The sequence below is a fragment of the Lithobates pipiens genome, unplaced genomic scaffold, assembly GCF_037356315.1.
Source record: "Lithobates pipiens isolate NorthernLeopardFrog02 unplaced genomic scaffold, aLitPip1_a1.2 Scaffold_23, whole genome shotgun sequence".
Classification (NCBI taxonomy): domain Eukaryota; kingdom Metazoa; phylum Chordata; class Amphibia; order Anura; family Ranidae; genus Lithobates; species Lithobates pipiens.
Window position 1 is genome coordinate 336,032,833 of NW_027507785.1, and position 26,858 is coordinate 336,059,690.

The window sequence follows — 26,858 nt, forward strand, 5'->3', positions numbered from 1 at the left end:
GAGGAGGGAATCCCCGCCTGATGTGACCCCGCCCCCCACTACAACTACTAGAGCCAATCTGCTGTCAGGAGAAGGAGGGGCGTGACTGGTGGCGAGGAGAGGTGAGTAGTGGAGGGAAACCTACTATCCGAGCGCAATATTCCATCATTATTAATCATAGCTCCGCCCCATCATTATTATTACTGAGAACTCCGCCTACTATTATTATCATTACTGAGAGCTCCGCCCCATCATTATTATTACTGAGAACTCCGCCCACCGTCATCATTATTACTGAGAGCTCCGCCCCATCATTATTATTACTGAGAACTCCGCCTACTATTATTATCGTTACTGAGAGCTCCGTCCCATCATTATTATTACTGAGAACTCCGCCTACTATTATTATCGTTACTGAGAGCTCCGCCCCATCATTATTATTACTGAGAACTCCGCCCACTATTATTATCATTACTGAGATCTCCGCCCACTATGATCATCATTACTGAGAGCTCCGCCCACCGTCATCATTATTACTGAGAGCTCCGCCCACCATTATCATTATTACTGAGAGCTCCGCCCACCATTATCATTATTACTGAGAGCTCCGCCCACCATTATCATTATTACTGAGAGCTCCGCCCACCGTAATCATTATTACTGAGAACTCCGCCCACCATGATCATTATTACTGAGAGCTCCGCCCACCATTATCATTACTGAGAGCTACGCCCACCGTCATCATTATTACTGAGAGCTCCGCCCACCGTCATTATTACTGAGAGCTCCGCCCACCATTATCATTATTACTGAGAGCTCCGCCCACCGTCATCATTATTACTGAGAACTCCGCCCACCGTAATCATTATTACTGAGAACTCCGCCCACCATGATCATTATTACTGAGAGCTCCGCCCACCATGATCATTATTACTGAGAGCTCCGCCCACCATGATCATTATTACTGAGAGCTCCGCCCACTGTTATCATTATTACTGAGAGCTCCGCCCACATTATCATTATTACTGAGAGCTCCGCCCACCATTATCATTATTACTGAGAGCTCCGCCCACCGTCATCATTATTACTGAGAGCTCCGCCCACCATTATCATAACTCCTGAAAGCTCCACCCACCATCATCATTACTCCTGAAAGCTCCACCCACCATCATCATAATTACTGAGAGCTCCGCCCACCATGATCATTATTACTGAGAACTCCGCCCACCATGATCATCATTACTGAGAACTCCGCCCACCATGATCATCATTACTGAGAGCTCCGCCCACGTTATAATGTCTGCGCCTCTGGCAATGATCTGAGCTCATCCTTCACTTGCTGCACGCTTGTCCCGGGTCAGAGATGTGTGGGAGGAGCTCTGCACTCTTGTCATGGGTCAGATATGTGTGGGAGGAGCTCTGCACGCTTGTCCCGGGTCAGAGATGTGTGGGAGGAGCTCTGCACTCTTGTCCCGGGTCAGAGATGTGGGGGAGGAGCTCTGCACGCTTGTCCCGGGTCAGAGATGTGGGGGAGGAGCTCTGCACGCTTGTCCCGGGTCAGAGATGTGGGGGAGGAGCTCTGCACTCTTGTCCCGGTTCAGAGATGTGTGGGAGGAGCTCTGCACTCTTGTCCCGGGTCAGAGATGTGGGGGAGGAGCTCTGCACGCTTGTCCCGGGTCAGAGATGTGGGGGAGGAGCTCTGCACTCTTGTCCCGGGTCAGAGATGTGTGGGAGGAGCTCTGCACGCTTGTCCCGGGTCAGAGATGTGTGGGAGGAGCTCTGCACGCTTGTCCCGGGTCAGAGATGTGGGGGAGGAGCTCTGCACGCTTGTCCCGGGTCAGAGATGTGGGGGAGGAGCTCTGCACTCTTGTCCCGGGTCAGAGATGTGGGGGAGGAGCTCTGCACTCTTGTCCCGGGTCAGAGATGTGTGGGAGGAGCTCTGCACTCTTGTCCCGGGTCAGAGATGTGTGGGAGGAGCTCTGCACGCTTGTCCCGGGTCAGAGATGTGTGGGAGGAGCTCTGCACTCTTGTCCCGGGTCAGAGATGTGTGGGAGGAGCTCTGCACTCTTGTCCCGGGTCAGAGATGTGTGGGAGGAGCTCTGCACTCTTGTCCCGGGTCAGAGATGTGTGGGAGGAGCTCTGCACGCTTGTCCCGGGTCAGAGATGTGTGGGAGGAGCTCTGCACGCTTGTCCCGGGTCAGAGATGTGTGGGAGGAGCTCTGCACTCTTGTCCCGGGTCAGAGATGTGGGGGAGGAGCTCTGCACTCTTGTCCCGGGTCATCTATACTCTGTCCTTCCCTCCCTTCGTCCGTCTACAATGCTTTGAAAAAGTATTCATACCCCTTGAAATTCCCCACATTTTGTTACAACCAAAACCATAAATGTATTTTATTGGGATTTTATGTGATGGACCAACACAAAGTGTCACATAATTGTGAAGTGGAAGGAAAATGATACAAATAAATATGTGAAAAGTGTGGGGGGGAGGGGCATTTGTATGGCGCCCCCTTTACTCTGATACCCCTAACTAACATCTAGGGGAACCACCTTTACTCTGATACCCCTAACTAACATCTAGGGGAACCAATTGCCTTCACAAGCTACCTAATTAGTAAATAGAGTCCACCTGTGTGTCATGCAATCTCAGTATAAATACAGCTGTTCTGTGAAGCCCTCAGAGGTTTGTTAGAGAACCTTAGTGAACAAACAGCATCATGAAGGCCAAGGAACACACCAGACAGGTCAGGGATGAAGTTGTGGAGAAGTATAAAGCAGGGTTGGGTTATAATAAAATCTCCCAAGCTTTGATCATCTCACGGAGCTCTGTTCAATCCATCATCGGAAAATGGAAAGAGTATGGGCACAACCGCAAACCTACCAAGACATGGCCGTCCACCTAAACTGACCGGGCCGGGCAAGGAGAGCATTCATCAGAGAAGAGCCAAGAGGTCCATGGTAACTCTGGAGGAGCTGCAGAGATCCACAGCTCAGGGGGGAGAATCTGTCCACAGGACAACTATTAGTCGTCTCTCCACAAATCTGCCCTTTATGGAAGAGTGACAAGAAGAAAGACATTGGAGGAAGAAAGTCATAAGAAGTCCTGTTTGTAGTTTGTGAGAAGCCATGTGGGGGAGGGGGCAGCAAACATGTGGAAGAAGGTAATCTGGTCAGAGGAGACCAAAATTCTACTTTATGGCCTAAAAGCAAAACGCTATGTGTGGGGAAAACTAACACCGCCCATCCCCCGAACACACCATCCCCACCGTGAGACATGGTGGTGGCAGCATCATGTGGTGGGGATGGTTTTCTTCAGCAGGGACAGGGAAGCTGGTCAGAGTTGATGGGAAGATGGATGGAGACAAATACAGGACAATCTTAGAAGAAAACCTGTTAGAGTCGGCAGAAGACTTGAGACCGGGGCGGAGGTTCCCCTTCCAGCAGGACAACGACCCGAAACATCCAGCCAGAGCTACAATGGAATGGTTTACATCAAAGCATATTCATGTGTTAGAATGGCCCAGTCACAGTCCAGACCTAAATCCCATTGAGAATCTGTGGCAAGACTTGAAAATTGCTGATCACAGACGCTCTCCATCCAATCTGACAGAGCTTGAGATATTTTACAAAGAAGAAGAATGGGCAGAAATGTCCTCTCTAGATGGGCAAAGCTGGTAGAGACACCCCCAAAAAGACTTGTAGAGAAAGGGGGTTCTACAAAGTATTGACTCCGGGGGGCGCCATACAAATGCCCCTCCCCCCCACACTTTTCACATATTTATTTGTATCATTTATCATTTTCCTTCCACTTCACAATTATGTGACACTTTGTGTTGGTCCATCACATAAAGGTGTCAGTATATGAAGCAGTGAAGAGCGGTGATCCTGAGGATCAGTGAATAGATTTAACTCAGCACTGGACTGAGCTGTAAACTCCACTTGCTGTCTCTGCGGGGTGTGTGGGATGTCTCTGCGGGGTGTGTGTGATGTCTCTGCGGGGTGTGATGTCTCTGCGGGGTGTGTGTGATGTCTCTGCGGGGTGTGTGTGTGTCTCTGCAGGGTGTGTGTGATGTCTCTGCGGGTGTGGGATGTCTCTGCGGGGTGGGATGTCTCTGCGGGGGTGGGTGGGATGTCTCTGCGGGGGTGGGTGGGATGTCTCTGCGGGGGTGGGTGGGATGTCTCTGCGGGGGCGGGGAGGGATGTCTCTGCGGGGAGGGATGTCTCTGCGGGGTGGGATGTCTCTGCGGGGTGGGTGTGATGTCTCTGCGGGGTGGGTGGGATGTCTCTGCGGGGGTGGGATGTCTCGGCGGGGTGTGATGTCTCGGCGGGGGTGGGTGGGATGTCTCTGCGGGGTGGGTGTGATGTCTCTGCGGGGGTGGGTGGGATGTCTCGGCGGGGTGTGATGTCTCGGCGGGGGTGGGTGGGATGTCTCTGCGGGGGCGGGGTGTGATGTCTCTGCGGGGGTGGGTGGGATGTCTCTGCGGGGTGGGATGTCTCTGCGGGGGCGGGGTGTGATGTCTCTGCGGGGTGTGATGTCTCTGCGGGGTGTGATGTCTCTGCGGGGTGGGATGTCTCTGCGGGGTGGGATGGTCTCTGCGGGGTGGGTGTGATGTCTCTGCGGGGTGGGTGTGATGTCTCGGCGGGGTGGGTGTGATGTCTCGGCGGGGTGTGATGTCTCGGCGGGGGTGGGTGGGATGTCTCTGCGGGGTGGGTGTGATGTCTCTGCGGGGTGGGATGTCTCTACGGGGTGGGTGTGATGTCTCTGCGGGGTGGGTGTGATGTCTCTGCGGGGTGGGTGTGATGTCTCGGCGGGGTGTGATGTCTCGGCGGGGGTGGGTGGGATGTCTCTGCGGGGTGGGTGTGATGTCTCTGCGGGGTGGGATGTCTCTTCGGGGGTGGGTGGGATGTCTCTTCGGGTGTGGGTGGGATGTCTCTGCGGGGTGGGATGTCTCTGCGGGGGTGGGATGTCTCTGCGGGGGTGGGATGTCTCTGCGGGGTGTGATGTCTCTGCGGGGTGGGATGTCTCTGCGGGGTGGGATGTCTCTGCAGGGGTGTGATGTCTCGGCGGGGTGTGATGTCTCTGCGGGGTGGGTGTGATGTCTCTGCGGGGTGTGATGTCTCTGCGGGGGTGGGATGTCTCTGCGGGGGTGGGATGTCTCTGCGGGGGCGGGATGTCTCTGCGGGGCGGGATGTCTCTGCGGGGCGAGATGTCTCTGTGGGGCGGGATGTCTCTGTGGGGCGGGATGTCTCTGCGGGGCGGGATGTCTCTGCGGGGTGGGTGGGATGTCTCTGCGGGGGTGGGATGTCTCTGCGGGGTGGGTGTGATGTCTCTGCGGGGGTGTGATGTCTCTGCGGGGGTGTGATGTCTCTGCGGGGGTGTGATGTCTCTGTGGGGTGGGATGTCTCTGCGGGGTGGGATGTCTCGACGGGGGTGGGTGGGATGTCTCTGCGGGGTGGGATGTCTCTGCGGGGCGGGATGTCTCTGCGGGGCGGGATGTCTCTGCGGGGCGGGATGTCTCTGCGGGGCGGGATGTCTCTGCGGGGGCGGGGTGGGATGTCTCTGCGGGGTGGGATGTCTCTGCGGGGGCGGGGTGTGATGTCTCTGCGGGGTGGGATGTCTCTGCGGGGTGGGATGTCTCTGCGGGGCGGGATGTCTCTTCAGGGCGGGATGTCTCGGCGGGGTGGGATGTCTCTTCGGGGGTGTGATGTCTCTGCGGGGGCGGGGTGGGATGTCTCTGCGGGGGCGGGGTGGGATGTCTCTGCGGGGGTGGGGTGGGATGTCTCGGCGGGGTGTTAGTAGTGAAATGTTCTCTTCCTCCAGCGATGGGGCGATCGGCGGTCGGACATTCTTCGAGGAAAATCCCAAGGAAAGAACAGAAACCCCCAACTAACAAATCAGGTAGGTGGGGGAGGGGTGTCGGCCTATGGAATTGGGGGCGTCACACTGGGCAGCGCTCCTCTCAAAAGCCCTCTGGGTCCGGAGTGGGCGGGCTCTTGGGAGGAGTTATGCAATTATCACAATGCCTTGATAGGTGGGTGGGTGTTCCTGGGCAGACTATATTTGCATAGGTAACACCCACGTGTGATGCTGAGCCTCCATGATTGGAAGAACTGAAATGCAATGAATGGAAGGGGCGGAGCCAGGAAGAGTTAGGCTCGGGAGGAAAGGGCTAGATGATGCTGGATGTTCTCCGGCCAGGAAAGGAGGCGGGGCTCCGTCTGACTTGATGTTCGTTGTCTTTGCAGACTCTCCAATCCCGCGGAATCACTTCTTCAGCCCCCCGGAAGTGGAGATCCTCCGGAAGGACCTCCTGGCCTGGTATGACGGCCATAAGAGGGACCTCCCCTGGAGGAGACTGGTGGGTACTGCGGGAGATCTTCTGCTTATTTCTCATCACTGTAACATGAGCAACAGAAGTGCCCCTCCCCCCACCCAATATACATTCATCCCATTTAAAGTGTATGTACATGTGTGACCCAGATTTACCCCCCTCCCCCTCCCCCCTGATGGTGTAACAAGCACTTCCTGTTTTTATTGTCCTTCTATTCTGTAATGAGACCGTGCGATCGCTGAGCTTTCTAGGAGGCGAAGCTTTAATCCCGCCGGTCCAGCATTCCAATAGGTCAATGAATCAATGTAATTGTGAAGGTGGGCGGGCTTTTGGGAGGAGCTATGCGACTAGCAACGTGCCTTGAGGGGCGGGTGTCAGTCTGGAGAAGTGGGCGTTCCTAGGCAGGCTGTATTTGCATAGGTAACGCCCACATGTGATGCTGATCCTCTATGATTAGAAGAACTGAAATCAGAAGAATGAAAGGGGTGGGGCCAGGGACAGTCATGGTGGGGGGGGGGGGGAAAGAGCTAGATGATGCTGGATGTCCTCCAGGAAATGGGGCGGGGCTCTATCTGACTTGCTGCAGCTTCTAATGCACATGGTGAGAAGCTCACAGTGTGCGGTGATATCAGAGGAAGACATTTCAGTCCAGGAGAAGAGCCGCTACACCTGTGCAAGACTGAAGGGGGAGGAGCCGCTACACCTGTACAAGACTGAAGGGGGAGGAGCCGCTACACCTGTGCAAGACTGAAGGGGAGGAGCCGCTACACCTGTGCAAGACTGAAGGGGAGGAGCTGCTACACCTGTGCAAGACTGAAGGGGGAGGAGCCGCTACACCTGTGCAAGACTGAAGGGGGAGGAGCCGCTACACCTGTGCAAGACTGAAGGGGGAGGAGCCGCTACACCTGTGCAAGACTGAAGGGGGAGGAGCCGCTACACCTGTGCAAGACTGAAGGGGGAGGAGCCGCTACACCTGTGCAAGACTGAAGGGGGAGGAGCCGCCACACCTGTGCAAGACTGAAGGGGGAGGACCCGCCACACCTGTGCAAGACTGAAGGGGGAGGAGCCGCTACACCTGTGCAAGACTGAAGGGGGAGGAGCCGCTACACCTGTGCAAGACTGAAGGGGGAGGAGCCGCTACACCTGTGCAAGACTGAAGGGGGAGGAGCCGCTACACCTGTGCAAGACTGAAGGGGGAGGAGCCGCTACACCTGTGCAAGACTGAAGGGGAGGAGCCGCTACACCTGTGCAAGACTGAAGGGGGAGGAGCCGCTACACCTGTGCAAGACTGAAGGGGGAGGAGCCACTACACCTGTGCAAGACTGAAGGGGGAGGAGCCGCTACACCTGTGCAAGACTGAAGGGGAGGGGCCTGTACACCTGTGCAAGACTGAAGGGGGAGGAGCCGCTACACCTGTGCAAGACTGAAGGGGGAGGAGCCGCTACACCTGTGCAAGACTGAAGGGGAGGAGCCGCTGGACCTGTGCAAGACTGAAGGGGAGGAGCCGCTGGACCTGTGCAAGACTGAAGGGGAGGAGCCGCTGGACCTGTGCAAGACTGAAGGGGAGGAGTCGCTGGACCTGTGCAAGACTGAAGGGGAGGAGTCGCTGGACCTGTGCAAGACTGAAGGGGAGGAGCCGCTGGACCTGTGCAAGACTGAAGGGGAGGAGCCGCTACACCTGTGCAAGACTGAAGGAGGAGGAGCCACTACACCTGTGCAAGACTGAAGGGGGAGGAGCCGCTACACATGTGCAAGACTGAAGGGGAGGAGCCTGTACACCTGTGCAAGACTGAAGGGGAGGGGCCATGGGAGGAGTTAAGAGAACTGTATATGGTGAACATGCTGAAAAATAGATTTGGGGGTTACAAAATCTTCCATTAATATCTGTACTTCTGTAATTACAGGCCAGCGAGGAGATGGATCCGGATCGCCGGGCGTATTCAGGTGAGACTTTTGGTGGGATTTGTGTAAATCTTTTCTTCTCTCTTTTCATGTGACAACACTGAAGAAATGACACTTGTAGTGAGTGTACAGCTTGTATAACAGTGTAAATGTAACACACCTGAGACCTTGTAACACTAACAAGTCACATGACACCGGGGAGGGAAAATGGCCAATTTGGAGATTTTCCCTAAGGCCCCTTTCACACTGGGGCGTTTTTCAGGCGCTACAGTGCTAAAAATAGCGCCTGTGTAGCGCCTGAAAAAATCCGGCCCCTTTCACTCCAGTGTGAAAGCCGGAGGGCTCTGATACCGGAGCGGTGCGCTGGCAGGACGGTGAAAAAAGTCCTGCTAGCCGCATCTTTGGAGCGGTGAAGGGAGACGTGTATTCACCGCTCCTACCCATTGACATCAATGGGACAGCACGGCTGCAGCGGCGCTTTGCGGGTGGTTGTAACCCTTTTTTGCCCGCTAGCGGCTGCAGACCGCCGCTAAAATGATGGTAAATAATATTATAATAATATAATACTAGTATAATATTTTACTAATAATAGCGGCGCTTTACCGTCCATTCCCGCACCGTCCCAGTGTGAAAGGGGCCTTAGGGGTGTCCTGACTTTTGTTGCCAGCGGTTTAGACATGAATGGCTGTGTGTTGAGTTATTTTGAGGGGACAGGAAATTTACACTGTTATACAAGCTGTACACTCACTACTTTACATTGTAGACAAGTGTCATTTCTTCAGTGTTGTCACATGAAAAGAGAGAAGAAATGTCACCGAGGGGTGTACTTACTTTTGTCACATACTGTGTATATATGGTGTGGGCTGGAGTGATGGGGAGGAGGGATGTTTGTGGTCAGGTCTGTCCGTCACCAACCCCCCCGGCTGATGGAGCACTAGCCACCACTGTTCATGCAGTATACAATATATATCTTTTATTTTATATATATATACTGTATATGTATCATTCATCCACTTGTGTCTTGGGATTTTATGTAATGGACCAACACAAAGTGTCACATAATTGTGAAGTGGAAGGAAAATGATAAATGATACAAATAAATATGTGAAAAGTGTGGGGGAGGGGCATTTGTATGGCGCCCCCCGGAGTCAATACTTTGTAGAACCCCCTTTCTCTACAAGTCTTTTTGGGGGTGTCTCTACCAGCTTTGCACATCTAGAGAGGACATTTCTGCCCATTCTTCTTCTTTGTAGAATATCTCAAGCTCTGTCAGATTGGATGGAGAGCGTCTGTGATCAGCAATTTTCAAGTCTTGCCACAGATTCTCAATGGGATTTAGGTCTGGACTGTGACTGGGCCATTCTAACACATGAATATGCTTTGATGTAAACCATTCCATTGTAGCTCTGGCTGGATGTTTCGGGTCGTTGTCCTGCTGGAAGGGGAACCTCCGCCCCGGTCTCAAGTCTTCTGCCGACTCGAACAGGTTTTCTTCTAAGATTGTCCTGTATTTGTCTCCATCCATCTTCCCATCAACTCTGACCAGCTTGCCTGTCCCTGCTGAAGAAAACCATCCCCACCACATGATGCTGCCACCACCATGTCTCACGGTGGGGATGGTGTGTTCGGGGGATGGGCGGTGTTAGTTTTCCCCACACATAGCGTTTTGCTTTTAGGCCATAAAGTAGAATTTTGGTCTCCTCTGACCAGATCACCTTCTTCCACATGTTTGCTGCCCCCTCCCCCACATGGCTTCTCACAAACTACAAACAGGACTTCTTATGACTTTCTTTCTCCAATGTCTTTCTTCTTGTCACTCTTCCATAAAGGGCAGATTTGTGGAGAGACGACTAATAGTTGTCCTGTGGACAGATTCTCCCCCCTGAGCTGTGGATCTCTGCAGCTCCTCCAAAGTTACCATGGACCTCTTGGCTCTTCTCTGATGAATGCTCTCCTTGCCCGGCATGGTCAGTTTAGGTGGACGGTCATGCCTTGGTAGGTTTGTGGTTGTGCCATACTCTTTCCATTTTCCGATGATGGATTGAACAGAGCTCCGTGAGATGGTCAAAGCTTGGGAGATTCATTTATAACCGAACCCTGCTTTATACTTCTCCACAACTTCCTCCCTGACCTGTCTGGTGTGTTCCTTGGCCTTCATGATGCTGTTTGTTCACTAAAGTTCTCTAATGCCACGTACACACGACCGGACTTTCCGGCAGGCTAGGTCCGATAGACTTTCGGCGGAGTTCTGACGGACTTTCCGAACGAATGCAGTAAGTCCGTTCATTCGTTTATTGACGTAAGACGGGACTAAATAAGGAAGTTCAATAGCCAGTAGCCAATGGCTGCCCTTGTGTCGTATTTAGTCGGTCGGATCAGCACACAGACAAACGCTTTCCCGATAGGAATTGAGTCCGTCGCACAGATTTGAAACATCTTCTATTTCTAGGTCCATCGGATCTTTTTTACGAAAACGATCGGATTAGCCCACACATGATCGGAATGTCCGATGGAGCATGTAAGCGGCATAACAAACCTCTGAGGACTTCACAGAACAGCTGTATTTATACTGAGATTAAATGGCACACAGGTGGACTCTATTTACTAATTAGGTGACTTCTGAAGGCAATTGGTTCCTCTAGATTTTAGTTAGGGGTATCAGAGTAAAGGGGGCGCCATACAAATGCCCCTCCCCCCACACTCTTCACATATTTATTTGTATCATTTATCATTTTCCTTCCACTTCACAATTATGTGACACTTTGTGTTGGTCCATCACATAAAATCCCAATAAAATACATTTATGTTTCTGGTTGTAACAAAATGTGGGGAATATCAAGGGGTATGAATACTTTTTCCAGGCACTATATCATCTCTCTATTTTCTATATATAATATCGCAGTATCGGGTGTGGCATAGAGCTGGTATAACGATCCCATCGGATCTGGGAGATCGGTTGGCGGTCATACACGCCCCAACACGCCCCATAAATATTAGGATGTACGGTGAAGTTGGGCGATTGTTTTGTCTCATTGTGGCGATTGGCTGTTTTTGTCTCCTCCCCCTCGCAGTGTGGGTGTCGGAGGTGATGCTGCAGCAGACTCAGGTGTCCACCGTTATCGATTATTACAAGAATTGGATGAAGGTGAGCTGGTTGGCGGGGTGGGGGGGGGGAGGGGCGCCATTAAGGCCGGTCATTGACGATTTTATAGTCATTGTTATTGATCTTCTTTATAATAAAATAATAATTGGGGGGGGGGATTTGGTGCATCCCTGCATGGCAGCCAATCAGCTTCCAGCTTCGTCTTCTTCGGTGAAGCTTTGATAATTATACCCGGAAGCCGGTGATGTAGCGGTGGGCCGGATCTCCCGCTCATCCCAGGTCTCTGCACTGATCTCATGTGATCTTCTTCTTATCCCCGCAGACATGGCGGACCGTACAGGACCTGGCCGGGGCCTCCCTGGAGGTGACTCCATTCCTCTCAATCTCCGAAATCTACTGACAATTGTTCTGTACAGGAGCTGGAAATCGCGTCCCCGTTGTGTGATGGGCAATGTCGGGGACACAGTGCTGAAGAAGTGTCAGAATGTGGGGGAGGAGCGTTCCAAGGGGGTTGTAGTGGTGCATCCAATATTCGAGGGCAGAGATGGTGGGAACAGAAGACCCCATACACACATTGTACACACAGAGAGTGTAAGAGAGTGTTGGAGGTTCGGACACATTGTACACACAGGGAGTGTAAGAGAGTGTTGGAGGTTGGGACACACATTGTACACACAGGGAGTGTAAGAGAGTGTTGGAGGTTCGGACACACATTGTACACACAAGGAGGGTAAGAGAGTGTTTGAGGTTCGGACACACATTGTACACACAGGGAGTGTAAGAGAGTGTTGGAGGTTCGGACACACATTGTACACACAAGGAGGGTAAGAGAGTGTTTGAGGTTCGGACACACATTGTACACACAGAGAGTGTAAGAGAGTGTTTGAGGTTCGGACACACATTGTACACACAGGGAGTGTAAGAGAGTGTTGGAGGTTCGGACACACATTGTACACACAGAGAGTGTAAGAGAGTGTTGGAGGTTCGGACACACATTGTACACACAAGGAGGGTAAGAGAGTGTTGGAGGTTCGGACACACATTGTACACACAGGGAGTGTAAGAGAGTGTTGGAGGTTCGGACACACATTGTACACACAGAGAGTGTAAGGCCGCGTACACACGCGCGGACTGTTCGCCCAACTTTGTCCGTCCAACAGTTTCGGCAAACAGTCCGCTCAAACTTAGCATGGACGGACATGGCCACACACGACGGACGAACAGTTTGCTGAAAACGTGCGCGATGACGTGAACGGCACGTACGACGGGACGAAAAATACGACGTCCTATACACTGCATTATAGCTTTCGGCGTGAAAATCCTTTCTGAGCATGCGCGCAACTTTGTTTGACGAACAAGCCTACACACGGGCGGACTGTTCGCTCAAACAAGGTTTCAGCGGACAGTTTTTCGGAAATTCCGAAAAACCTTGTCCGTCCAACTGTCCGCTGAAACTGTCCGCTGAAAGCCCACACACGAGCGGACTGTCCGCCCAAACACTGTTCAGCGGACAAAGTTGGGCGAACAGTCCGCCCGTGTGTACGCGGCCTTAGAGAGTGTTGGAGGTTCGGACACACATTGTACACACAGAGAGTGTAAGAGAGTGTTGGAGGTTCGGACACACATTGTACACACAGAGAGTGTAAGAGAGTGTTGGAGGTTTGGACACACATTGTACACACAGAGAGTGTAAGAGAGTGTTGGAGGTTCGGACACACATTGTACACACAGAGAGTGTAAGAGAGTGTTGGAGGTTCGGACACACATTGTACACACAGGGAGTGTAAGAGAGTGTTGGAGGTTCGGACACACATTGTACACACAGGGAGTGTAAGAGAGTGTTGGAGGTTCGGACACACATTGTACACACAGGGTGGGTAAGAGAGTGTTGGAGGTTCGGACACACATTGTACACACAGGGTGGGTAAGAGAGTGTTGGAGGTTCGGACACACATTGTACACACAGGGTGGGTAAGAGAGTGTTGGAGGTTCGGACACACATTGTACACACAGAGAGTGTAAGAGAGTGTTGGAGGTTCGGACACACATTGTACACACAGGGAGGGTAAGAGAGTGTTGGAGGTTCGGACACACATTGTACACACAGAGAGTGTAAGAGAGTGTTGGAGGTTCGGACACACATTGTACACACAGGGTGGGTAAGAGAGTGTTGGAGGTTGGGACACACATTGTACACACAGGGAGGGTAAGAGAGTGTTTGAGGTTCGGACACACATTGTACACACAGGGAGGGTAAGAGAGTGTTGGAGGTTCGGACACACATTGTACACACAGGGAGTGTAAGAGAGTGTTGGAGGTTGGGACACACATTGTACACACAGGGAGGGTAAGAGAGTGTTGGAGGTTCAGACACACATTGTACACACAGGGAGTGTAAGAGAGTGTTGGAGGTTCGGACACACATTGTACACACAGGGAGGGTAAGAGAGTGTTGGAGGTTCGGACACACATTGTACACACAGGGAGTGTAAGAGAGTGTTGGAGGTTGGGACACACATTGTACACACAGGGAGGGTAAGAGAGTGTTGGAGGTTCAGACACACATTGTACACACAGGGAGTGTAAGAGAGTGTTGGAGGTTCGGACACACATTGTACACACAGGGAGGGTAAGTGAGTGTTGGAGGTTTGGACACACATTGTACACACAGGGAGGGTAAGAGAGTGTTGGAGGTTCGGACACACATTGTACACACAGGGAGGGTAAGAGTGTTGGAGGTTGGGACACACATTGTACACACAGGAAGGGTAAGAGAGTGTTGGAGGTTCGGACACACATTGTACACACAGGAAGGGTAAGTGAGTGTTGGAGGTTGGGACACACATTGTACACACAGGGTGGGTAAGAGAGTGTTGGAGGTTCGGACACACATTGTACACACAGGGAGGGTAAGAGAGTGTTGGAGGTTGGGACACACATTGTACACACAGGGAGGGTAAGAGAGTGTTGGAGGTTCGGACACACATTGTACACACAGGGTGGGTAAGAGAGTGTTGGAGGTTGGGACACACATTGTACACACAGGGAGGGTAAGAGAGTGTTTGAGGTTCGGACACACATTGTACACACAGGGAGGGTAAGAGAGTGTTGGAGGTTCGGACACACATTGTACACACAGGGTGGGTAAGAGAGTGTTGGAGGTTCGGACACACATTGTACACACAGGGAGGGTAAGAGAGTGTTGGAGGTTCGGACACACATTGTACACACAGGGAGGGTAAGAGAGTGTTGGAGGTTCGGACACACATTGTACACACAGGGAGTGTAAGAGAGTGTTGGAGGTTGGGACACACATTGTACACACAGGGAGGGTAAGAGAGTGTTGGAGGTTCGGACACACATTGTACACACAGGGAGTGTAAGAGAGTGTTGGAGGTTCGGACACACATTGTACACACAGGGAGGGTAAGTGAGTGTTGGAGGTTTGGACACACATTGTACACACAGGGAGGGTAAGAGAGTGTTGGAGGTTCGGACACACATTGTACACACAGGGAGGGTAAGAGTGTTGGAGGTTGGGACACACATTGTACACACAGGAAGGGTAAGAGAGTGTTGGAGGTTCGGACACACATTGTACACACAGGAAGGGTAAGTGAGTGTTGGAGGTTGGGACACACATTGTACACACAGGGTGGGTAAGAGAGTGTTGGAGGTTCGGACACACATTGTACACACAGGGAGGGTAAGAGAGTGTTGGAGGTTGGGACACACATTGTACACACAGAGAGTGTAAGAGAGTGTTGGAGGTTCGGACACACATTGTACACACAGGGAGTGTAAGAGAGTGTTGGAGGTTCGGACACACATTGTACACACAGAGAGTGTAAGAGAGTGTTGGAGGTTCGGACACACATTGTACACACAGGGAGGGTAAGAGAGTGTTGGAGGTTCGGACACACATTGTACACACAGGGAGGGTAAGAGAGTGTTGGAGGTTGGGACACACATTGTACACACAGAGAGTGTAAGAGAGTGTTGGAGGTTCGGACACACATTGTACACACAGAGAGTGTAAGAGAGTGTTGGAGGTTCGGACACACATTGTACACACAGAGAGTGTAAGAGAGTGTTGGAGGTTCGGACACACATTGTACACACAGGGAGTGTAAGAGAGTGTTGGAGGTTCGGACACACATTGTACACACAGGGAGTGTAAGAGAGTGTTGGAGGTTCGGACACACATTGTACACACAGAGAGTGTAAGAGAGTGTTGGAGGTTCGGACACACATTGTACACACAGAGAGTGTAAGAGAGTGTTGGAGGTTCGGACACACATTGTACACACAGAGAGTGTAAGAGAGTGTTGGAGGTTCGGACACACATTGTACACACAGGGAGTGTAAGAGAGTGTTGGAGGTTCGGACACACGTCTAGTTTTTATGACTTGCTATATAATTTGCATGCTGGGAGGTGGGATATACAGGAGACTCCTGCCCACAAAATTTCCACATTTGGTTGAGTGGAAATTAATGGAGGGTGAGTGTGAAGCCGGTGGACTGGGCCGGCGCTTTCCTGGCTGATCACTTCAGTAAAAAAAAAAAGCCGCACTACTTCTGCCAGAAGCGATCAGCCAGGAAACTGTCAGGAGGATCGCTGGCCGAATCACACAGAGCCCCCGCTCTATCCTGTATATCCCACCCCCAGCACACACATTGGTCTATCCTGTATATCCCACCCCCAGCACACACATTGCTCTATCCTGTATATCCCACCCCCAGTACACACACATTGCTCTATCCTGTATATCCCACCCCCAGCACACACATTGGTCTATCCTGTATATCCCACCCACAGCACACACACATTGGTCTATGCTGTATATCCCACCCCCAGTACACACACATTGCTCTATCCTGTATATCCCACCCCCAGCACACACATTGCTCTATCCTGTATATCCCACCCCCAGCACACACATTGGTCTATCCTGTATATCCCACCCCCAGCACACACACATTGGTCTATGCTGTATATCCCACCCACAGCACACACACATTGGTCTATCCTGTATATCCCACCCCCAGCGCACACATTGGTCTATGCTGTATATCCCACCCCCAGCGCACACATTGGTCTATCCTGTATATCCCACCCCCAGTACACACACATTGGTCTATGCTGTATATCCCACCCCCAGTACACACACATTGGTCTATCCTGTATATCCCACCCCCGCACACACATTGGTCTATCCTGTATATCCCACCCCCGCACACACATTGGTCTATCCTGTATATCCCACCCCCGCACACACATTGGTCTATCCTGTATATCCCACCCCCGCACACACATTGGTCTATCCTGTATATCCCACCCCCAGCACACACACATTGGTCTATCCTGTATATCCCACCCCCAGCACACACACATTGGTCTATCCTGTATATCCCACCCCCAGCACACATTGGTCTATCCTGTATATCCCACCCCCAGCACACATTGGTCTATCCTGTATATCCCACCCCCAGCACACACACTGGTCTATCCTGTATATCCCACCCCCAACACACACATTGGTCTATGCTGTATATCCCACCCCCAGTATACACATTGGTCTATCCTGTATATCCCACCCCCAGTACACACATTGGTCTATCCTGTATATCCCACCCCCAGCGCACACACATTGGTCTATCCTGTATATCCCACCCCCAGCACACACACATTGGTCTATCCTGTATATCCCACCCCCAGCACACACACATTGGTCTATCCTGTATATCCCACCCCCGCACACACACATTGGTCTATCCTGTATATCCCACCCCCGCACACACACATTGGTCTATCCTGTATATCCCACCCCCGCACACACACATTGGTCTATCCTGTATATCCCACCCCCAGCACACACACATTGGTCTATCCTGTATATCCCACCCCCAACACACACATTGGTCTATCCTGTATATTCCACCCCCAGTATACACACATTGGTCTATCCTGTATATCCCACCCCCGCACACACACATTGGTCTATCCTGTATATCCCACCCCCGCACACACACATTGGTCTATCCTGTATATCCCACCCCCGCACACACACATTGGTCTATCCTGTATATCCCACCCCCGCACACACACATTGGTCTATCCCGTATATCCCACCCCCAGTATACACATTGGTCCATCCTGGATATCCCACCCCCAGCACACACATTGGTCTATCCTGTATATCCCACCCCCAACACACACATTGGTCTATCCTGTATATCCCACCCCCAGCACACACACATTGGTCTATCCTGTATATCCCACCCCCAGTATACACATTGGTCTATCCTGGATATCCCACCCCCAGTATACACATTGGTCTATCCTGGATATCCCACCCCCAGTATACACATTGGTCTATCCTGTATATCTCACCCCCAGCACACACATTGGTCTATCCTGTATATCCCACCCCCAGTATACACATTGGTCCATCCTGGATATCCCACCCCCAGCAAACACATTGGTCTATCCTGTATATCCCACCCCCAGCACACACACTGGTCTATCCTGTATATCTCACCCCCAACACACACATTGGTCTATCCTGGATATCCCACCCCCATTATACACATTGGTCTATCCTGTATATCCCACCCCCAGTATACACATTGGTCTATCCTGTATATCCCACCCCCAGTATGCACATTGTATAGACTTCGGATAGGATGGTGGGATATTTTGGGTGTGGCTTAGCAAACCAACTAATTTGCATACCGGAAAGAAAGGGTTTTCTCATTATTCTTCTGTTTCTTCCCCAGGAGGTGAATGAGAAGTGGTCCGGACTGGGTTATTATTCACGCGGTAGGCGGCTGCAGGAAGGAGCACGGAAGGTGTTTGTTGATATCCTCTCATTTGTCGTTTATTAGAAATATTCCCGGGAAGTTTATCCAGTTTTCTGTCCCCATATCACAGGTGTATAAAAATCAGGACGCCCCCCCCCCCCCCCCCCGCCCATTCAGTGAACTCTGTGACATGTATGTCAGCTATATATCTCAGCCTGGTAATGGGCCTCAGATGCATCATGGGAAATCAGACCACCTATATACACACACTGAGAAATTAGTTGTCTTTGCAAGTCGCACCCATCCAGAGTTGTGCAACGTTGGGATCTTACAAATGTCAATGGAGCCTCAGTGTATATTTATGGGGTCACCAAAAAATAACATTATAAAAGTGAATAAGGAACAACCTGATATTTTCTAGAGGGGGCGCTGACTGGTCATACTATCCATATATTTTATATTCATATTATAGAGATGAGTGACAACCAGGGATTTCCTCACTTTGGAGGGATTTCCTCTCACTTCCTGTTTGGGTTATGGGACAGGAAGTGAAGGGAAATCTCCCCGATGGGACACCTGACATGGGTTATAACCCTCCTTATACTGCATTCAAAATGGAAAAAAAAGTTTTTTGTGTCTGTATTTCTCATTTGAATACAACAGAACATGTAATATCTGCGATTATTCGTTGACATTGTGTGACGTACAGTATCTCACAAAAGAAAGTACACCCCTCAGTCACATTTGTGTAAATCTTTTCATTCCCAAGAGGGTGAAGGCAGTGCTGGAAAATAATGGCGGCCACACAAAATATTGACACTTTGGGCCCAATTTGGAGATTTTCACTTAGGGGTGTACTGACTTTTGTTGCCAGCGGTTTAGACAGTTATTTGAGGGGACAGGAAATTTACACTGTTATACAAGCTGTACACTCACTACTTTACATTGTAGACAAGTGTCATTTCTTCAGTGTTGTCACATGAAAAGAGAGAAGAAATGTCACTGGGGGGTGTACTTACTTTTGTCACATACTGTATGTCTCTCAGCCCTCACTGCATTAATGTGTAATTTGCTGTCTGGCCACTAGGTGGTTCTGGAGTTGGGAGGGAAGATTCCTCGCACTGCAGAAGATTTGCAGCGCCTCCTGCCGGGTGTGGGCAGATACACCGCTGGAGCCATAGCGTCTATCTCTTATGGACAGGTAAATAAACGAAGGCCGTTTCTTCCCTGACCGCTACTAAGATTGGGGACACCGCGGTTCTTTGGACAAGAGATGGTTAAACGCCCCCGGGGACGACTCTGATGCTTCCAATTCTTATTGTGTCGGCTGCCAGACCTCAGACTGATGGCACACACTGCCTCCCAGCTCCTGTGTGTACATAACAGCATCAGACTAGACTCTGAGCGGTCCACATTTCTCTGTATAGTGAGCCTGGCGTCCATATTAAATGTTTTGAAAGACCTACGTAGGAGCGCCCACCGCACAATGCCGGGAACATGACCGTTAATAATGGATCATGTGGCCTTTTGTTTTGCAGCCCGGCTTTTCTAATGCTTCCAGCTGCTGCAGATTGGCAGTTGATGATGGCGGGGGGGGGGGTCACTCCCATGCAGATATTTATGATGATAGACTATTGACTATGACTATTATCATGCATTGTAAGTGTGGCTGTATCTGCTCTCCGCAGGTGACGGGTGTTGTCGACGGAAATGTCACCCGCGTCTTGTGCCGGCTGCGCTGCGTTGGAGCGGATTTCACCACGCCGGCCGTCTCTGACGCTCTCTGGTGGGTTTCGGGATTCCTGACTTGCCGCCGTTCCGCATCTGATGCGTCTTTGCGGCTGCTCTGCGATCTTCCTCCCATATAATCCTCCGTTCACGTTCTCACCAAATTTATTCTCGCACTCAGGAGTTTGGCGAACGGTCTGGTGGACCCGATGCGACCCGGAGACTTCAACCAGGCCATGATGGAGCTGGGGGCCACCGTCTGCACCCCCAAGAAACCGGTGTGCTCGGAGTGCCCACTGCAGAGCCAATGCAGAGCCTATAGAAAGGTAAGGAGGATACATTAAGTGACCTGCTGGTGGTCATGGTTTGGAAACTATTTATTACTCGCAGTCTCAGTCCACTGGGGGAGCTGACCGGAGGGTGGCGAGGATGGAGGGGTGGTGTGGAGGTACTGGTGGTATGGATTTGGTCTAAATTGATTCAGAGTGCGGCCTCCTGGGCGACCCTGCTCCCCGGGCCCTATTGGCGGTTGCCTGGAGGGTCTGGGGGGTGGGTTGTTGGGGCGGTTTTGTACGCAATATGACCAACGAAGCCATAATGTATGTATGTGCACTGTGCAACATCTGTGTATGTGATTTGATTGCCTTGTTACCCTCTGTACCTTATTTGTTGTATGCCATGTTGTTCTAGTCCACCAATAAACTTGTTGTTCTTAAAAAAAAAAAAAAGGTAAGGAGGGGGGCCGGGGGGACCTCACCTCGTCTCCGATTGGCTGCTGGAAACGCTTTATTATCTGAAGACATGTATAGGAGTCACTAGATCTCCTGCAATTAAAGCGGAACTAAAGGCAAAGCTGTTTCATTTTGTGTAGAGTACAGGAGGGTTAGAACCCGTGTCAGGTGTCCCATTGGGGGAAATTTCCCCCCCAAGGGGTTGTAAAGTCTCGGGGTTTGCATTCTATGCATTAAGATGAGAAACCTTCTGTGCTGCAGACCCCCCCAGACCCCTCTTTTGGATAGATTGATAGCAGTGCAGCCATTGGCTCCCGCTGCTGTCAATCATATCCAGTGACATGGCAGCATTGGGGTGGGGGGCAAGTTCTGCTGTCTGTATCAATGGACGCAGCAGCGGAACTCGTGAGCGTGCCCGCACGAGTGCCCCCCACTCCGACATTGGAAAAGCGAGTCTCCGTTGGGGCACCCAATGAAGGGGAGGAGCCAGGAGCGCCAACAGGGCACCCCAGAAGAATAGGACCGGGGCCGCTCTGTGCAAAACCCTTACACAGAGCAGTTAAAGAGGAGTTTCCCTTAAAAAAAAAAAAAAAAAAAAAGTCAGCAGCTACAAATACTGCAGCTGCTGACTTTTAATAATCGGACACTTACCCGTCCCAGGGTCCAACGATGCAGGGGAACGAAGCCTCGCTCACCCCCCCCCCCCCCCACTTCCTTTTCACAGCCGGGCACCCACTGCGCATGCGCGAGCGGCGCCTCGCACTGTGATTGCCCACGCAGTCGTCTGGGACCTGTCATGTGTCTCAGATGACTGACAGGAGGGAGGGGCGGAGCTGAGCCCTTCCTGCGCCAAGGGGTGGTGACGTCAGGAGCCCAGGCACTGAAGGAGGCAGACTACGAGGGACCCCCTAGCAACAGCCATTTAGAGGCGAGTTAAAAAAAAATGTGGGAATATTTTTTTTTTTTTTTTTTTTTTTTTTTTTTTTTAGGAATTTTAAGCATTTTTTTATTTGTGTGTGTGGAACACCACTTTAAGTGTAACGTGTTTGTTATTTAAAAAAAAAAAAAAAAAAAAAAAAACTTTACAAACACTTTTACTTCCTGTCTCCAAGCCATAAATCCTGCTAGAACTTGTGTCCACGTTAGGAGATTTCCCCTCTATTTCTGTTCTGGTGACAACCCAAAATTAGGGATCTTCTTTTTACTCTCAGGGCTGGTTCAGGCCACAAAAAAATCACTCCAGATCCCTTCCGGATGTGTTTCTGCATGCGTGTTTTTAATGCGTTTGGTGCATTTTTGCATGCGTTTCTGGATGCATCCTAGATGCTTTTTTTTTTGGTTTTATTTTCACTGTACTGGGGTCCGGTGTGTGTTTTGATGCTTTTTGCCACGTTCCACTGCAGTCCAGTGCAGGAAAAATGCAGCATATTCTACTTTTTTTTTAATTTTCTTTCTGGAACTGACCGCACTGGTGGGATCTATGCCATTTGGAAACCATACAACCTACTTTCCATGCATTTTATGCAGGAAAAAAAAACGCACTACATGTGATGTAAACTGGCCCTCAGTGATATCAGTAAACAGGACAAATAGAGACGGGGACACAGACATTAATAAACACCTGACAGGGGGTCTCAACTCTCTCCACCCCCCCCCCCCCCCCAAAAAAAATTGCCTTTTTAGTAATAATTTAATGTTTAAACATGGCAGTGACAGTCTCATTTACTTAAGCAATTTGTTTTGCCGAGGCCGCTCCCTCTCTGACCAATGGGGAACTTCGGGGGAAAACCTGAAATATGGAGAGAAAAAAAAGAGAGGGGGTGGAGCAACAGAAGAATGAAGCAGTAAGGCGCTTGGATATAAAGGATTAATTTTATCTTTATTAATTCCAGGTATGGATATTATTACATAGTTACATTTTCCCAGCTGGACCAACTTTGTATAGACTGTACCTGTGGGATCAATCCCTCTATACCAGGGGTCTCAAGCTGGCGGCCCTCCAGCTGTTGCGGAACTACAAGTCCCATCATGCCTCTGCCTATGGGAGTCAGGCTTGTAACTGTTCAGCCTTGCTGTGCCTCATGAGAATTGTAGTTCTGCAACAGCTGGAGGGCCGCCGGTTACAGACCCCCCTGCTCTAGAGGCTGGAATAGGCACCACTACTACTACACTGATCTCCCCAACTTCCGGGACCCATGCTGAGCAGCTGCCTCTCTGTATTGTAAATACAGGTTGTCAACCGCTTGGCATGGGCACCACTTAGAGAATGCTTTGTGTTATTGTCAATGAATGCAAAGCGTTCTCTGATTGACGAGGTGGTGAGCATTATGTCATCACCTGCCTCTCCACTTCATCCAGTCAGAGAACACTTCGCATGGGCTGAGAAATGGCAAAGCTTTCTATGAATGACACCCGCACCGAGCAGCCCGACCTCCTGTGTTCACAATGCAGCTAGGCAGTCGCTCAGCACAGGACATGGAAGCCAGTAGAGATCACTGTAATAGCGGTGTAGTAGAGGTGTAGTAGAGGTGTAGTAGCAGTTTCTATACAGTGATTTCCAGCTTCTAGTGGATCCCACAGGTATGCTATATACATAGTTGGTCCGAACTGAAACAATGTAACTCATAATATATCACACCTGAAATTCTTCTTTATAGTTTGGTGTCAGAACATTTCAGTGCTTTCCAAACCCGCCTTCCTCAGAGCTACTGGCTGCAATCAGTGCCAATAGAAGTCCATTGGGGGTTCTGACATTCAGATTACACACCAGCGTTGGGCCTCTCGCTGCATGAATATGGCGTTGGGTCATCAGGTGAGATCGTCTCTATTTCAGTATTGTGTGGAGTCAGGCTGACTTACCTGTCTGTTGTAGGTGGAGCAGGATCCTGCATCGGCTGTCAGTAAGCTTGTGAAGAAAAGAGCTGACAGTCAGCCTGCGATCCCCCCTGACATCGAGGAATGTGGTGAGTGCGATCGATGGAAGCTGCCGTCCAAAGCTGCATTGTCAGTTCTGAGATATATATATATATTATTGTTAAACTTCAGAACCAAAAAACAATAATATGTCTGAGATCATTTCTAACCACCTTGACAGTCTCCCTCCAGAATGTTTTTTTGCTAAAACTTATTTTTAATAAATCTTGTTTTATTACAAACAATGATAAAGACCAAGTGATGTAAGGACTCTGTGGAAAGACCTCTGATGTGATGGGAGGACCTCTGATGTGATGGGGGACCTCTGATGTGATGGGGGGGGGGGCTCTGATGTGATGGGAGGACCTCTGATGTGATGGGGGGACCTCTGATGTGATGGGGGGACCTCTGATGTGATGGGGGGACCTCTGATGTGATGGGAGGACCTCTGATGTGATGGAGAGCCCTCTGATGTGATGGGAGGACCTCTGATGTGATGGAGAGCCCTCTGATGTGATGGGGGGACCTCTGATGTGATGGGGGACCTCTGATGTGATGGGGGGGGGGCTCTGATGTGATGGGGGACCTCTGATGTGATGGAGAGCCCTCTGATGTGATGGGGGGACCTCTGATGTGATGGGAGGACCTCTGATGTGATGGGGGGGGGCTCTGATGTGATGGGGGGACCTCTGATGTGATGGGGGGACCTCTGATGTGATGGGGGGACCTCTGATGTGATGGGGGGACCTCTGATGTGATGGGGGGACCTCTGATGTGATGGGGGACCTCTGATGTGATGGGGGACCTCTGATGTGATGGGGGACCTCTGATGTGATGGGGGACCTCTGATGTGATGGAGGGACCTCTGATGTGATGAGGGACCTCTGATGTGATGAGGGACCTCTGATGTGATGGGGGACCTCTGATGTGATGGGGGTGGGGGCTCTGATGTGATGGAGGACCTCTGATGTGATGGGGGACCTCTGATGTGATGGAGGGACCTCTGATGTGATGGGGGAGGCCTCTGATGTGATGGGGGACCTCTGATGTGATGGAGGGACCTCTGATGTGATGGAGGGACCTCTGATGTGATGGAGGGACCTCTGATGTGATGGAGGGACCTCTGATGTGATGGAGGGACCTCTGATGTGATGGAGGACCTCTGATGTGATGGAGGACCTCTGAAGTGATGGGGGGACCTCTGAAGTGATGGGGGGACCTCTGAAGTGATGGGGGGACCTCTGATGTGATGGGGGAGACCTCTGATGTGATGAGGACCTCTGAAGTGATGGGGGGACCTCTGAAGTGATGGGGGGACCTCTGAAGTGATGGGAGGACCTCTGATGTGATGGAGGGCCCTCTGATGTGATGAGGGACCTCTGATGTGATGGGGAACCTCTGATGTGATGGGGAACCTCTGATGTGATGGGGGGATCTCAGGCAGTTGTGCACACGTCATACTCAGACTTCACAGTATCTTTTATGTTTCTTTACATTTTACCCGGGGGGAAGGAGGGTCTCCAGATTTTGTAAGCTTTTAAAGGGTGCTGCCTCTTAGACCCCTTTCACACCACACCGCTGATAGCATCGGCGGTAAAACCGCGGGATTTGCGGCGCATTTCGGCCGCTAGCGGGGCGCTTTTACCCCCCGCTAGCGGCCGCGAAAGGGTTAAATCCGCCGGCAATACATCACTGCCCCATTGATTTCAATGGGGAGCAGCGGTGGAGGAGCGGTAAACACACCGCTCCTTCACCGCTCCAAAGAAGCTGCTGGCAGGACTTTTTCCTGACGTCCTGCCAGCGCACCGCTGTAGTGTGAAAGCCCTCGGGGCCTTCACACTACACACAATGGTGCAGCTTCTTTAGGGCGGATTGCAGGTCGCTATTTCTAACGCTAGCGCCTGCAAAACGCCCTGGTGTGAAAGGGGTCTAAGTGACAGTGGAGCCCCCTGGTTGTAATAAGGGGCATCTCTGGGTGACCCTCTATTATCTCTCCCTTGCAGGCCCCTCCTGTCCTCTGTGCATCCCATCATGTGACTCGTGGGACCGGGCTCTGGGCGTGGCAAACTTTCCCCGCAAATCTGCCAAGAAAGCGCCTCGGGTGGAGCGCACGCTGACCTGCGTAGTGGAAAGACGAGGCGGGCCGGGCGAGGCCGAGTACTTCTTATTACAGAGACCTCAGACAGGTACAAACCAATCAGAACTGCAGAATTCAAAGGACAAGTACAGGAAAGAGGTATGGGGGGGGGGGGGGGTGTTTATGAAAGGGTCTGACACCCTCATCCCTTATTGTCTGATAATTCTCTGACCAAGAATACGGATTTGTATATCGGTGTCGGGGCTCCTAATCTGCACATTCTGGTTCTGAGTTTAATGACACAATCGATATTGAAGTGAGGATCAGGATGAGGACCCAAGACCATGGATCTTCAAAATAAACATGGCCGCCCATATTTTAGTCTTCAGAGGTCCCCTTTAAGCCTTGAGCTGTATACAGGAAGCACAGCCTCTTCCTTTTCCTGGTGATCTGGGAACCCCGGCTGGGGATAGAAGAGGGAGGGGTTCCCAGACACACCCACTGCCGCCCCTCGCTCTTCATAGGCCTTGACGCTCTTCTTTGGTTTGGTATTGTAGGTCTGCTGGCGGGAATGTGGGAGTTTCCCAGCATGCTCCTGGAGAAGGATTGCACAGAGAAGGAGCGGCGGGAGATTTTATGCAGCCGCCTCCAAGAGCTCATCAGTCCCGAGATATCCGGGAAGGAGCTGCGGTCCGTCGGAGAGGTGAGGAGAGCTGCAATGTGGTGCAGTGCAAGGGGTCTGTATGTATCCCCCCACCAAACACACAGTCTGTATGGAGTTCAGCCTTACAGTGTGCTGGGAAATATTAGATTGTAAGCTCATCGGGGGAAGCTACTGATGTAATTGGATTAATTTTACATAGTTAGTAAGGTTGAATAAAGACACCAGTCCATCCAGTTCAACCTGAGTGTCTACAATTGTCCCCATCCCTGTACATTACACACTCACATCAGTCCCTACCCTCAAGGAGTCCACAATCCAAGGTCCCCATTCATATACTAGGGACAATTTACCTACCTGCATGTCTTTGGATTGTGGGAGGAAACCCACACAGGCACAGGGAGAACATGCAAACTCCATGCAGATAGTGTCGTGGTTGGGATTCAAACCACCGACACTTTTTACTGTTAGGTGTGAGTGCTACCCACTACACCGCTGTGCCACCCAATGTATGTAAATACCTGATATCAATAACACATTTATGTAACATTTCTTTATTGTACATTATATATAGCTCTGACATATACCGCAGTGCTGTACAGAGATCACTGAGCCAATCACATCAGTCTCT

At 51.1% G+C, this 26,858-nt stretch overlaps 1 protein-coding gene across 1 annotated transcript in view; it reads left to right on the plus strand.

The window, feature by feature from the left end:
• Positions 1-27: 27 nt before the first annotated feature.
• Positions 28-26,858, plus strand: part of MUTYH (mutY DNA glycosylase) — a 31,995-nt gene continuing 5,164 nt past the window's right edge. Inside the window, exons 1-13 of the mRNA XM_077450795.1 lie at positions 28-101; positions 5,798-5,875; positions 6,223-6,335; positions 8,213-8,252; positions 11,282-11,355; positions 11,636-11,677; positions 18,094-18,165; positions 19,205-19,318; positions 19,806-19,903; positions 20,027-20,171; positions 23,449-23,539; positions 25,493-25,675; positions 26,124-26,269. Coding sequence (XP_077306921.1) covers positions 5,800-5,875; positions 6,223-6,335; positions 8,213-8,252; positions 11,282-11,355; positions 11,636-11,677; positions 18,094-18,165; positions 19,205-19,318; positions 19,806-19,903; positions 20,027-20,171; positions 23,449-23,539; positions 25,493-25,675; positions 26,124-26,269 — 1,194 coding nt within the window. The 5' untranslated portion in view covers positions 28-101; positions 5,798-5,799. The remainder of the gene's footprint in view (positions 102-5,797; positions 5,876-6,222; positions 6,336-8,212; positions 8,253-11,281; positions 11,356-11,635; positions 11,678-18,093; positions 18,166-19,204; positions 19,319-19,805; positions 19,904-20,026; positions 20,172-23,448; positions 23,540-25,492; positions 25,676-26,123; positions 26,270-26,858) is intronic.